Here is a 15,802-nt window from a genome sequence, read left to right as displayed (position 1 = left end):
AGATATATTTTGAAAAATAAATAAAATAAAATTAATTAAAATTAAATAAAATAAATAAAATAAATAAAATTATTATAAAATAAAATAAATTAAAATTAAAAAAAAAAAAAAAAAAACTTTTTCCCAACATTTTAACATTTTTTTTTTTTTTAAACAAAACGATTAATAGATTAAAATTTTGGTTGAAACACCGAACAGACACAAAAATGAAAATATTAAAAAAAAATATCTTATTTTTATTTTTTTATTTTAATGTTTTGCCGGAAGGTAATTGCGGTGTTTGATTTTTTTTTTTCGTTTTTTTTATTTCTTTTTTTTTTTTTTCTAAAAAATTCACCAAAAAAAAAAAAATGTAAAAATAAAGGGAAAATAAAGGTAAAATAGGTGTGCATAAAATTACTTTGTGTACGGCCGTACAAACTTAAGAATTTTCAGTGTTGATTTGTTTTTAAAAAAAAGAAAATGGATATTTGGATTTGTTTGGAAGATATTTAAAAATTTTTTAAAATGAATCCTGTTAATCAAATTTTTATTTATTATAATTCTGTTTTTTTATTTATTTTAATATTTTTTAAGTTTGCCAATTGTTTTATTTTTGATTTAAATAAATACATCTCAACATATCTTTTTTTTATAGTAATAACTACAAAAATAATTATTAAAATTAAAAAAACAATAGGAACCACTATAACAACTGGTAAAAAAAAGGATTTTCGATCATTATCACATTCATCAACGAATTCAGGACTAACCAATACAGAGAAATCAGGATCTAATAAACATTTCTTTGTACAATGAGGTAAATTCATACCAACTGTAATTGAGTCATTTGATTTTGATACTAATACAGTTTGCATAAATGTTGATATACCATCACTTTCGATTCTGTCTATAAATCTACCATTTAAAACTTTTGCATCTTTTTTAATTGTTATATAATTTAATGAATTATATTGATTTGGTGTATTATTGATTTCAATTTGATCATTGTTACAATCATTCATTTCATGATTTATTTGAATTTCATTTACACTTGATTTCATTTGTAATTGTAATGTATTTAAATTACTTGAATATTGATAATTTTCAATTGATACTGTCATTTTAACTGATCCACTTGTTAATTTAAAATTAATACCCGCAAATGATACATCTCTATCTTTATTAACTTCTTCAATTGTATATGTGATATTACATTTATCATTTTGAATTGATTGATTGAATGTGTAAACTGTTTTACTAATATTCGAAATTATTGACCATTTATTTAATAATAGATATTCATTGATTTGATTACCATTGAAATCTATCTCTATTAATTTTGTAATTAAAATTTGATAATTTGTGTGTTGATTTGTAATATTTGTATTACCAGTGTAATATTTGTATTACCAGTATTACCATCTATTGTTGTATTAGATCCTGGTAATCCACCACTATTATCGCCACCGCCACTTGGATTAGAATATAAACTACAATCATAACCGCTCCATCTTCCAATACAATTACAATATCCAGTTGTTGTATTACAAATGCCATTTGATGTCGATGTACAATGATTTGGACATTGTTTATCATTTGAATAATATTGATAAATATCTTTTGATGTCACATTGATTGAATTTTGAATTACACTTACTGATTTTAAACCTGTACCTGGTGGTGCTTTACAAATAATTTCACTTTCAGATATATTATAAATTGGTATACATTGTTTAGTACCAATGAAAACTTGTGGGTCATTATGAATATTACCAAACCAACCATAAATTGAAGCACTACCACCATTGATATCACTTGGTGAAACTGCAGATATTGTATGTAATGGAAATGAGCAATCAATACCGCTCCAAATTAAGAATGATGGACATGAACATTCACCAGTTACATTATTACATACACTTAAATTGGTACAATTAATTGGACATTCAATATATGGTAATGAACAATCATCACCTTGATGAGTCGAATCACATTTACATTTACCAATATCGGAAAAACAAATTCCATTTCCACCACATCCATTAATACAATATAGTAAATTATTTGTAACACCTGGATTTAAAGTGAACTGAGTTGTTAAATTACCAACTGTTATAAATGATACAATATCAATTAAAGTAAGATCTATTGGTGCCAAAAGAGTACAGTTAATATTATAAAAAGTACTACTTGTAACTTGACAATTAACATCACCAATTGAAATGTTAATTATTGATTTATTATAGGAAAAATAAAAACCTTCAAAAGCTAAATCTTGAGAATTACTAACCCATTCAACCTTTATTAATTTTGGTGTTATTAAATCTGCTGATAAAGTAAATCTATAATTTGAATTTATTCTACTATATGAAAATGTTACAATACTAGAAAATGATGAAAGAGAGTAAAGTGATATTAGTTTATTTGGTTTTATTACCCTAAATTTCACATCAAAGCCAATAATCTCTGCATTTGATTCATCAATCCAAGCCCCACCTAAATTTTCACCAAAGATATAATATTTATAATGAGGTTGACCTTGAAATATTTCAATATTTGAGAAAATCAAATTTGGTGAAATAATTGCTTTATTATTATAAATAAAATATAGTCAGTAATTTTTTTTCAAATTTATTCAATCTTTTTAATTTTAAAAAAAAGTTAAAAAATACTACTTCAACTTACATGGAGATGAAGGTTGATCTAAATTTGTAAAATTATTACCAATGAATCTCGATTTTAAATTTAATTCAGTTAGTCCAAAGAAACATGTAAAACAGGTTGGAATTAATCCAGTCATTGAGTTATTGTTTACAATAATATCAAATTCACAATATGAGTCATCCAATTCACCTGTTATTAAATTAAAACCAATATCAATATATTTTAATTTACCGAATTTAAAACTATTAATTGAAGGTAAGGTACCAGACATCAAATTATTGCTTAATGTAATATATTCAGCACTTTTATATTGCAAAATATCAAAATTCTTAATATAGCCACCAATTAAAAAAAAATATTGAAAATCTTGGTTATTTGGTAAAATTATTGGCATTAAACCATTAAATGAAAAATCTCTACCACATTTTGAAAAGGAAATAATTTGAATTGATTTACCTATTGATGATAAATCGCACATTTTTTTAACAGATTTAAACGGAACTTCAAAATTTCTAAGTAATAAAAAAAATTAAATGTTTAATTTAATATTATTTTAAAAAAAAAAAAAAAAAAAAAAAAAAAAAAACTTACATTTTCTCTATCGAATCAGACCTGATATTTGATAGATGATCATTTGGAAATTCTGTTAAATCATTTGTTCTAATATAGATATTTGTTACATTCCCAATCTCTTTAATATTAGACCACGAAGTTTGATTATATCCTTCTATTAACTCGATTTGAACAAATCCTTTAACATTATTAAATTTTGGCAAATTTAATGAAATAATATTAAAGTAATTAGTTTCCCAAATTTCAGAATCTTTAAGATCATTTTCAAATGCTATTGAATGTGTTTTATTGCTTGAAAAACTTGTAGATGATAAAATACTAATTTTTTTTTTTTTTTTTTTTTTTTATTTTTTTTTTTTTTTTTATTTTTTTTTTTTATTTTTATTTTTTTTTTTTTTCAAAAAAACAATTTAATATTTAATTAATACAAATTTTTAACTTTTTAAAAATTTAATAAATACATACAATTGAGTAGTTTTATAAAACCAAGAAAATTTTAATGTAGTTGGAATTTTTTGAGAAATAATTGATATCGATAACGTTTGAAGATCTTTTGTAACTTTGGAAAATTGTAAATTCGTTCCAGTCAAAATAACTTTATTTAAACTCTTTGGGAAAGAATTGAAAAATATGGCACTATCATAATTAATATTTGAAAGTAAAAAATAATTAATATTATCAAAACATAATAATTCATCTTTAATTATATAGCTAATATTTGACTGAACAGTATCTAAATAAGTGATTGAACCTTGATTACATTTTATTTCGGTTGGTAATGAAACAAAAAAGGGATTACAAAATTCATATTCAAATGTTTTTTCATTTTTACCAACATTTGATATTTTTCCCAAATTTGTTAAAAAGTTTACCAAACAATCATATTCTTTTTTATTTAATTCATTTGAATTTACTTGAATAGATAAAAAAAAAATAAAAAAAAAATAAAAAATCAATGATTTAGATTTTTTCATTTACTTTTTTTTTAATAATTAACTATTTTTAAAATTATTTTTTTTTTATTTTATATTTTTATTTATTTATTTTTAATATTATTTAATATTATTATTATTATTATTATTATGATATATTTAATTGATCAAAAATAAAAAAAAAAAAACGTCTTTTCAAAATTTTATTTGAATTACGTATTTTTTTTTATTTAATATCTTTTAAATTTTTATTCATTACGTAATGAATAAAAATTTAAAAGATATTAAATAAAAAAAATAAGAGTGTCTTTTCGGGTTTTTGTTTTTTAGTTTTGAAATTTATTGGAAAACAAATCTATGTTTGGGAAAGACGTTTTTTTTTTTTAAACAAAAAATCATCATTGTTTTTTCTTTTTTTTTTTGATTTTTTCCATTTTTTTTTTTTTAAAACCTTTTGAATATTAAAAAGTTTTTTTTTTTTAAACACAGCTCGGATCTGTTCTAATATAAACCTTTTTTTTTTTTTTTTTTTTATTTCCACTATTTTTTTTTTTTTTATACTTTATAGATGCCTGGGTTAGATATTTTTATTTTTTATTTCTTTTTTTATTTTCAATTTTAATTTTTATAATTTCTAAGTGATTTTAATTTTCTTTTTAATGGGGCTTCAACAAATCTTTTTTTGTAAATTATGAAAACAATAGCAATAATTGCAGCTAGACCTCCAACTGGAACAGCGATCACAACTGGTAAAAACCATGACTCACGATTATTATCATCACATTCATCAATGAATTCAGGACTAATCAATACAGAGAAGTCAGGATCTAATAAACATTTCTTTGTACAATGAGGTAAATTCATACCAACTGTAATTGAATCATTTGATTTTGATACTAACACAGTTTGCATAAATGTTGATATACCATCACTTTCGATTCTGTCTATAAATCTACCATTTAAAACTTTTGCATCTTTTTTAATTGTTATATAATTTAATGAATTATCTTGGTTCGGTGTACTATCAATTTCAATTTGATCATCGTTACAATCATTCATTTCATTATTTGTTTGAATTTCATTTACACTTGATTTCATTTGTAATTGTAATGTATTTAAATTACTTGAATATTGATAATTTTCAATTGATACTGTCATTTTAACTGATCCACTTGTTAATTTAAAATTAATACCTGCAAATGATACATCTCTATCTTTATTAACTTCTTCAATTGTATATGTAATATTACATATATCATTTTGAATTGATTGAATGAATGTGTAAACTGTTTTACTAATATTTGAAATTATTGACCATTTATTTAATAAAAGATATTCATTGATTTGATTACCATTGAAATCTATCTCTATTAATTTTGTAATTAAAATTTGATAATTTGTTTGTTGATTTGTAATGTTTGTATTACCAGTATTACCATCTATTGTTGTATTTGATCCTGGTATTCCACTATTATTATCGCCACCACTTGGATTTGAATATAAACTACAATCATAACCGCTCCATCTCCCGATACAATTACAATATCCAGTTGTTGTATTACAAATACCATTTGATGTCGATGTACAATGATTTGGACATTGTTTATCATTTGAATAATATTGATAAATATCTTTTGATGTTACATTGATTGAATTTTGAATTACACTTACTGATTTTAAACCTGTACCTGGTGGTGCTTTACAAATAATTTCACTTTCAGATATACTAAAAATTGGTATACATTGTTTATTACCAATGAAAACTTGTGGATCAGTATGATTATTACTAAACCAACCATAAATCGAAGCACTACCACCATTGGTATCACTTGGTGAAACTGCTGATATTGTATGTAATGGAATTGAACAATCAATACCAATCCATTCGTAAGGAGTGATTGGGCATGAACAAATACCAGTTTGATTATTACATTGACCAACATTATTACAATCATTTAAACATTCTATATATGGGATTGAGCAATCATCACCTTGATGAGTTGAATCACATTTACATTTACCAATATCAGATAAACAATTACCATTACCATTACAATCATTATAATTTTCAGTACAATTTAAAATTGTATTTATTACACCTGGATTTAAAGTGAATTGAGTTTTAAAATTACCAATTGTAATATATGATATAATATCCTCTAATGATTGATCTATAACATTTGAAAGTTTACATTTAATTTGATAAAAATTTGTATTTGTAACGAAACAATTTTCATTACCAATTGTAATATTAATTATAGAACCATTATATGTAAAGAATGAACCATCTATTACTAAATCAGTTGTACTTGATTGCCAATCTACTAAATTTAATATTGGTGGTATTCCCAATGATAAAGTAAATGTATAGTTTGGGTTAGACTTACTGTATGATAAGTTTAAAGGAAACTTGGGCTCTCCATAGCAAAATACTTTAAATAAACTATTTGACTCAATCATTGAAAAAATCATTGGTGTTCCTACAGAATCAGAGACAGCTGTAAATGGAACCCAACTACCACCTAAATTTTCACCAAATATTAAATATTCATAAAAAACTATTGGAATACCCTCAATAATTGAAGTATTATTAAAAACTATATTTGGAATGATAATTGCTTAAATACAAATATATATATATATCATAAATGGAATTAGTAAAAAAAAACAAATTAAAAAAAAAAAATAAAAAATAAAAAATAAAAAATAAAAAATAAAAAATAAAACACTTACATGGTGAAGAAGGTGTATTTAAATTTATAAAATTATTTCCAATAAAATATCTTTCTAAATTTATTTCTGGTAATCCAAAGAAACATGTAAAACAAGTTGGAATTAAACCTGTCATTGAATTATTTGTAACAATGATTTCTAATTGACAAAATGAATCATCAATTGTACCTGTCATTTTATTATTACTTATATCAAGGTGTTTTAATTTTCTATGAATTGTTCTATTGAAACTTGAAGGAAAATCATTTGACATTAAATTACTTTCTAATGATAATGTTTCAACATTTGTAAATAATGAAAAATCAAATGTTTCAATATTTCCATTAACAAATTCCAATTTTTTAAATGCTTCATTGGATGGTAAAATTATTGGAAATAAGCCGCCAAATGTAAAATTATTTGGATGAAAAAAAGATAATGATTCTAATGATTTTCCTATTAATGATAAATCAATCTTTGAAGATACTGCTAAAAATGGTATTTCAATATATCTTTTTTTTTTTTTTTTTTTGTCAGTTTTTTTTTTTTTTTTTTTTTTTTTTTTTTTTTTTTTATAATACATACATAGATTTTAAAACTTCAGATCTTAAATTTGAAAACTCTAATGGAAAAGATGATAAATCTGAAGCTCTTAGAGACATATATCTCATTCCTCCAAAAGTTGTAATATTTCCCCATGATGATTGATCGTAATCTAACATTAGATTTAAAGAAATATCGCCTGTAATAAAATTTAATGATGGAACATTTAGAGAATGAATTAAAATAGAACAATCCCAAATTTTTGAACCATCAAGATCATTATCAAATGAAACTAAAAAATATCCTTTAAAAGGTACTAAAGAGTTCTATATGACTTTTTTTTTTTTTTTAAATAGGAAAATAAAAATGATTAAAAAAAAAATAATTTTAATTATAATAATAATTTATTTTATACCTACATTTTAGTTGTATTTAAATACCAAGAAAATTTAATTATTGTTGGTATTTTTTGTATTGACATTGAGTTATATTTTTTAATAATTGGTGAAATAGTTCCATAAACTAAATCAGTGCCATCAAATGAAAATTCTTTTGCATTTGGAGGATATTAATTATAAAATTTATCTTTATCATAAACAATATCATCCACTGATAATTCAGTCATATTTTTAAAACATGAAAAATCATCAGTTACTGTATATGTGAAATTAGCTTGTCCTACATTTAGTTTTGAAATTGAACCTTCATTACAAAATATTTGAACATTTGGTGATGAAAATTCCATTGTACCACAAAATAAATATTCTAAAGATGTTGCATTAATTTTAACTTTATTGATTGATCCCAAATTGGTTAACAAACTCTTTAAACAATCATATTCATTTTTATTTAATGTTTGAGAATTTACTTTTGGATTTGAAAAATTAATTAAAATTAAAATTAAAAATATATATAAAAAATTACACCTTGATTTTGAAATTTTTTGAATAAATTTTAACATTTTAATTTAGTGGTATACTCTTTGAAAAATATATATAATAAAATAAAATTATAATAAAAAATTAAAACTGCAAAAAAAAAAAAAAAAAATATTTTAAAATATCTTTAGCCCAACTTTTTAAAAATTTTTTTTATTCTTTTGGTGGAAAAAACTTGCCTAATCAGATCTTGAAAAAACGATTCGGCAATTTAAAATTTGTTTGAATTTTTAAAAAAAATCGTTTAGAGTTGAAAGGGCATCAATAAAAAAATAAAAAATAAAAAAATAAAATTTTAAAAACAATTGGAAACTTGGGAAAAAAAAAATCTTCCCACGTTAACGAGTAGGTTAAAAATTGGGTTAAACAAAAATAAAAAAATAAAAAATAAAAGTGTAATTTTAGAACAAAAAAAGTGATTGTTTATTGTGTTATGTGGAATAAAAAAAAATATCTGTATACAAAATTATGAGTGAAAATTCCAACCAACTAATTTGCCAAAAATGCCTAAGAAAAAATTAAAATTAAAAAATTTATGACGCATTTACCTATATAATAAATAAAAAAAAAATAATTGTTAATAAAATTAAAAAAAAAAAAAAAAATTAATTAATAAATATAACTTACACCAAAGATTTGACAAAGGAATTGTAAACCACCAGGGAAAGATTTACCAACAGCAATAAATGACCAATTTTGAGGATTTTGAGGATCACGATAAACTTCACCAACAATCATAGCAGTATTTGTACCACCTTCATTGGTTAGATCGTATCTACATATATTTCTAGTTGTTTCTTGGTTTGCAATACGAATGAAAGCTCTTGGAACCATACCGAAATTTTGTCTTCTTAATTCAGGTTGATGAATGGTGACGGCGAAAACCAAACGAGTAACGTCAGGTGAAACTGCTTGTAAGTTTACAGATACGACTTCATCGTCTCCATCACCTGCACCTGTTAAATTATCACCATGATGAAAGATTGAACCATCCCTAGATTGTTTGTTATTATAAAAAATAAAATCTGCTGGTTGACGAACCATACCATTTGCACCCAACATAAAAACTACTGCATCCAAATCAAATGGTGCACTTGGTGTTGTATTTACATCCCAACCTAAACCTACTGTTAATTTTCTAAGATATGGATCCTCTTTACTTAATGAAATTTGTTGATCTTTTACTAATGAAACACCTGTACCTATACCTGAACCTGATGGTGGTGGTGGCATACCATATTGTCCTGCTTGTTGCTGTTGTTGTGGTGGTGGTGGCATACTGTATTGTCCTGCTGGGGCACTTGGTGGTGGAGCACTTGGTGGAAATCCTGGTCTTGGAGCTTGTGTATTAGAAGGTGGAGGTGGTAAAAATTGATTAGCTTGTGGATTTGGGTTAGAAACACCGGGTGTGGATGATGGTTGTCTATAATAATTATTGTTACCTTGTGAACCGGATGGTGGTGGTGGATTATACATTTTCTTTAATTTATTTGTTTTTTTTTTTTTTTTTTTTATAAATATCTAAATATTATTGTTTTTTTTTTCTTTATATAAAATTCGGAAGGTTTTTTTTTTTCTTTTTTTTTTTATAAATATCTTAAATATTATTGTTTTTTTTTTTTTTTTTTTTTTTTTATATATATATATAAATTGTTTATATGCAAACACAATAAAATATTTTTTTTTTTTTTTTTTTTTTTTTTGTGAAATTATTAAACGGGTTTTTGTGGAGTGGGTTATTAAAATTAATAAAAAATTAAAAAATAAATAAATTTAAAATAAAAAAATATATATAATATTTTACAAGTTATTAAATAATTAATTAAAATAAAAAAAGAAGATTTGTATTAATAAATATTATTTATGAGGGTTATGAAATATAATGTTTTTAAAAAAAAAAAAAAAAAAAAAAAAAAAAAAATTTTAAATGAAATTTTTTGAAGTCGAATATAATATATTTTTTTTATTTTTTTATTTTATTTTTTTTTTTAAAATTAAATTATTTTAAAAAGTGCCCTATCTGGCACCCAACACCATTATGTGTAAGCAAAATTTTCAAATAATTTTAATTCATATTTTTTTTTTTTTTTTTTTTTTTTTTTTTTTGAATCTTATTTCTGTTTTCTTTAATTTGTTTTATTTTTTCAATTCAGATTTATTTTTATTGACGGATTTTAAAAAAAGATACTTACATTATAAATAAATAAATAAAGTTGTTTGTTTGTTTTTTTTTCAAAAATTAATTAAAAAAAAAAAAAAAAAAAAAAAAAAAAAAAAAAAATTTAAATCCAAAAAAAAAAAAAAAAAAAAAAAAAAAATTAAATTAAATTAAATTAAAAAAAAACATCATGTTACTGCAAACGATAATTTTCAAACTTTCAGAAAAACAAAAATTCTTTTTAAGACTTATAGGTCATGGCTTTTTAAAGTTTTAGTAAAAAATGATTGTTTGTAAAAAAAAAAAAAAAAAAAGACAAAGAAAATTTTGTAAAAACATCCAAAAAAAAAAAATAATTAAACAAAAAAAAAAAACAAAATAAAATAAAAATAAAAAAATAAAAATTAAAATAAAAATAAAAATAAAAATAAATCCACAAAACCCTCCGTTTTTCGTGCTTTTGTGTTTGTTTTTATTTTTATTATTTTCACTTTTTTTTTACATTTTATTTTATTTTTATTTTCAATGGAAGAATTTTTATCAATTGATAAAAATAACAAAAAGTAATGATATTATCTAAACTTACAATATTTCCTGGTATTGATTTCAAATTAATAAGTTATCTGAGGATCTGTTAAAATGCAAAAGAAATGTTTCATTAGACCTTATTTCTCTCAGGTGGTGGTGATTGTAGGAGCTTCTTCAATTATATCATCATTCTTTAAAAAAAAGTCTTTGAGTTTTCTAAAAACAAAAAAAAAAAAAAAAAAAAAAAACAAAATTGAACTGGTAATATATTTTTTATAGTAATTCAAAATAAATGAAAAATATCATTTAAATTCTTCAAAAAAAAAAAACAAAAAAAATAAAGAAATAAACCACCAATCGAAATCTAATTTCAAATCAAAGGTTCTTTAGATATTTTTTTTTTTTTTTTAATATTATTTTTTTTAATATTTTTTTTTTTTTTTTCAAATTATATGTAATCCCCCAAAATATCTTAATAAAAAAAAAAAAATATCAAATTTTAAAGATTTTCCCAACAATATAAAAAGTCATCAAAAAAAAAAAATAATTATTATCATTATTTTTATAATATGTTCAACTTTTATCTAATTTTATTTTTATTATTTATTTTAATAGTTTTTGTAAATTCACAACAACAAATATTAAGTCCAAAAGAAAATGAATGTATGGAAAATTTATTAATAAATTTAGGTACAATTTCAAAAGTTAATTTTAAAAATAGTTCAACACTTGAATATGATTTTTGTAATACTCAAAATACTAGTCAACCAATTGTATCTGTAGGTTGTTATGAAAATCAAATTAATAGTTTAAATCTTGGACAATCAAATTCATATGTGATTAGTGATGATTTTTTATGTTTTGAAAATTTAAATGATCTTTCACTAAATTCAACAATTTACAATAGCACTCTTTATTCGGCATTACCGCAAAATTTAGAATTTTTAAATTTGTATGGTAGTAATTTACTATTCTCTCAATTACAACCATCATTAAATTACTTTCACGCATCCATTGTTAGCCAAACAATTGAAACAACAATTAAATTTTCATATTTAAAAAACTTAATACAATTGTAATGTATAATTATTATTATTATTATTATATAATAAATTTCGTTTTATTTCACAATTACTAACTACTTCTACTACTACTACTACAACAACAACTACTACTACTACTACTACTACTACTACTACTACTACTACTACTACTACTACTACTACTACTACTACTACTACTACTACTACTACTACTACTAACAATATAATAGTTCATTAAATATTCCACCATGGATTAGTTTATCATTTATATCACATTCAATTTTTTTTGAAAATGATTTGGATGGTTCTAAAATATGGGAATCAGATAATAGTATTATAACAAGGAATATACCATTGCTTAGATTTATTAAGGGTCGATTTGATATGGTATTACTTCCCAATTTTTTACAATCCTCATGGAGTAATATATCGACAATCGAAAATATAACCTCTTTAACAATTCATTCAAATGATTTTATTCAATTTCCATCATTTGAATTTTCTCAAATTAGATCTGATAATTTAAAGTTGATGTAAGGTTTTATTATTTTTCTAATAATTATTTATTATTATTATTATTATTATTATTATTATTATTATTATTATTATTATTATTATTATTATTATTATTATTATTATTATTATTATTAAAAGTCTAACATTTTAAAAATATATATTTATGAAATAGTTGGATTGATTCTTATATTTCTAGTGTGCCAAGTATAATTGATTTTTCATCAATTGGTAATTCAATTGAATCAATGAGTTTTACAAAATGTGGTAGAAATTTTCAATATGGCGGCGGTTTATTCCCATTTATTTTACCAAAAAACAAGAATTTCAAATCATTTTCATTTTCAGGTGGATATATTGAAACACTTGATTTCTCATTATTTAATAATGTTGAAATTTTAACATTAGAAAATAATGTTATCTCTGGTTCATTTCCATTAGTTTTCAATATAACATTATTTGGAAAATTGAAATATATTAATATTATGGATAATAAAATAACAGGTACCATTGATGATTCATTCTGTTCTGTTGATTTATATGTAAGAAATAATTTAATGAATGGTACTATACCATCATGTTTTACATGTTTCTTAGGATTACCAAGTTTTAGTTATAAATTCTCTGGTAACAATTTTACAAATAACTATCCATCATCTACATGTAAGTATTTGTTTTTTAATATTATTAATAATAGTTTGTGCATAAATTTTAACAAATTATTATTATTATTATTATTATTATTATTATTATTATTATTATTATTATTATTTTTTAGCAATAATTATTCCAAACTTTATGCCAGGTAATGTAAAGAATTTTACAACTTATTTAGAGTATGAATTCTTTATATTTGGTGAAAATTTAGGTGGTATTTGGATTCCAACAAACTTGGTTGTTGATGATTTTGGTAGTTATTATGCTAGTCAATTTTTAATTGTTAATAAATTAATAAGGGTTGTGTCTTATTCAAAACTTCCAGATGTTATTTCCATGAAATATAGCCCAGTGGATCCAAACTATTTTTTTAAATTATCAACCAGAAATATTAATCCTCTTTTAGAAAAGGTTGATTGGCAATCAAGTGCTTTGAATTTGGTTTTCGATGGTTCATTCTTTACATATAATAAATCAATTGTAAATATTACAATTGGTAGCGATAATTGCTTTGTAACAAGTACATCATTTAATCAAATATCATGTACAGTCTTCAATAGTATAGATTCCTTTAAAAACATTTTATCATATATTACAATTGGTAATTTAACAACTCAATTCACTTTAAATCCAGGTTTAATAAATAAAATTTTAAACTGTTCTGCTTATAATGATTGTAATGGTAATGGTTATTGTTTATCTGATATTGGTAAATGTCAATGTGATTCAACACATCAAGGTGATGATTGTTCTTTGCCATATATCGATTGTAATCCACTTGACTGTAATGGTAATGGTATTTGTACAACTCTAACTGGTAAATGTCAATGTGATTCAAATCATCAAGGTGATGCATGTGGATTACCATTAAAAGAATGTTTAAATGATTGTAATAGTGTTGGTCAATGTAATAATCAAACTGGTATTTGCTCATGTCAAATCACTCCTTTTGGATGGACTGGTAATGATTGCTCAATTCCATTACATACAATATCAGCAGTTTCACCAAGTGACATCAATGGTGGTAATGCTTCAATTTATGGTTGGTTTGGTAATAATCATACTAATCCACAAGTTTTCATTGGTAATATACAATGTATACCAATTTATAATATATCTGAAAGTGAAATTAATTGTAAAGCACCACCAGGTACAGGTTTAAAATCAGTTAGCGTAATTCAAAATTCAATCAATGTAACATCAAAAGATATTTATCAATATTATTCAAATGATAAACAATGTCCAAATCATTGTACATCGGCATCAAATGGTATTTGTAATACAACAACTGGATATTGTAATTGTATTGGAAGATGGAGCGGTTATGATTGTAGTTTATATTCAAATCCAAGTGGTGGTGGCAGTAGTGGTGGTAATAATGGTGGATTACCAGGATCTAATACAACAATAGATGGTAATACTGGTAATACAAATATTACAAATCAACAAACAAATTATCAAATTTTAATTACAAAATTAATAGAGATAGATTTCAATGGTAATCAAATCAATGAGTATCTATTATTAAATAAATGGTCAATAATTTCAAATATTAGTAAAACAGTTTACACATTCATTCAATCAATTCAAAATGATAAATGTAATATCACATATACAATTGAAGAAGTTAATAAAGATAGAGATGTATCATTTGCAGGTATTAATTTTAAATTAACAAGTGGATCAGTTAAAATGACAGTATCAATTGAAAACTATCAATATTCAAGTAATTTAAATACTTTACAATTACAAATGAAATCAAGTGTAAATGAAATTCAAACAAATAATGAAAATGATTGTAACGATGATCAAATTGAAATCAATAATACACCAAATCAAGATAATTCATTAAATTATATAACAATTAAAAAAGATGCAAAAGTTTTAAATGGTAGATTTATAGACAGAATCGAAAGTGATGGAATATCAACATTTATGAAAACTGTATTAATATCAAAATCAAATGATTCAATTACAGTTGGTATGAATTTACCTCATTGTACAAAGAAATGTTTATTAGATCCTGACTTCTCTGTATTGGTTAGTCCTGAATTCGTTGACGGGTGCCGTGGAAATGATCAAAAATTTTGGGTTTTACCAGTTGCCATTACCGTACCAGTGGTTGCATGTGCTTTGATTATAGCACTATTATACGTAATTTATAAAAAAAGATTTGTTGAGGCCCGTTTCAAAAGACAGATTAAATTATTAAACAGAAAATAATAAAAATAATTGTAAACAAACTTTTTTTTTTTTTGCTGTCATTGTTTTTTTTAATAACATCACTCAATTTGAGTGTGTTCTAGGAGAGTTTATTTGTAGTTTTTTTTTTTTTTATATATTTTTTTTTTTTTATTTTATTCTTATTTTTTTATTATTATTATTATTATATTATTATTATTATTATATTATTATTATTATTATTGTTATAATTTTTTTTTTTTTTTTTTTTTTTTTTTTTTTTTTTTATGAGTAGTTGGTGTTATATGAGCAGTATGGTCTGAAGTGTTCCGGGATGTTTATGGTCATGAGTTTCTAGTTCCAGTTGTGACTGAATTT

At 22.5% G+C, this 15,802-nt stretch overlaps 3 protein-coding genes across 4 annotated transcripts; 1 reads left to right on the top strand and 2 right to left on the bottom strand.

The window, feature by feature from the left end:
- Positions 1-396: 396 nt before the first annotated feature.
- DDB_G0277555 (hypothetical protein) lies at positions 397-4,193 on the bottom strand (the record flags this gene model as incomplete). Its single annotated transcript, XM_637550.1, has 6 exons — positions 397-544; positions 613-1,310; positions 1,373-2,568; positions 2,668-3,158; positions 3,238-3,537; positions 3,685-4,193. 6 exons carry the CDS (start codon positions 4,191-4,193, stop codon positions 397-399), a joined length of 3,342 nt encoding a protein of 1,113 aa, XP_642642.1.
- A 4,684-nt stretch (positions 4,194-8,877) lies between these two features.
- Positions 8,878-9,820, bottom strand: capB (hypothetical protein; the record flags this gene model as incomplete). Of its 2 annotated transcripts, XM_001732924.1 has the most annotated exons (3): positions 8,878-8,892; positions 8,972-9,684; positions 9,787-9,820. In XM_001732924.1, the coding sequence occupies 3 exons, from the start codon at positions 9,818-9,820 to the stop codon at positions 8,878-8,880; spliced, it is 762 nt and encodes a 253-aa protein (XP_001732976.1). The 2 variants fall into 2 exon arrangements, with proteins under 2 accessions (XP_001732976.1, XP_642640.1); XM_637548.1 differs by having other exon boundaries at positions 8,972-9,820.
- A 1,875-nt stretch (positions 9,821-11,695) lies between these two features.
- On the top strand, positions 11,696-15,466 carry DDB_G0277525 (hypothetical protein; the record flags this gene model as incomplete). Its single annotated transcript, XM_637547.1, has 4 exons — positions 11,696-12,105; positions 12,304-12,606; positions 12,762-13,249; positions 13,365-15,466. 4 exons carry the CDS (start codon positions 11,696-11,698, stop codon positions 15,464-15,466), a joined length of 3,303 nt encoding a protein of 1,100 aa, XP_642639.1.
- Between the last annotated feature and the right edge of the window lie 336 nt (positions 15,467-15,802).

This window comes from Dictyostelium discoideum (assembly GCF_000004695.1).
Source record: "Dictyostelium discoideum AX4 chromosome 2 chromosome, whole genome shotgun sequence".
Taxonomy (NCBI): Eukaryota; Evosea; class Eumycetozoa; order Dictyosteliales; family Dictyosteliaceae; genus Dictyostelium; species Dictyostelium discoideum.
The sequence above is the reverse complement of the archived record's forward strand: the minus strand, read 5'-3'. Positions and strand labels throughout refer to the sequence as shown.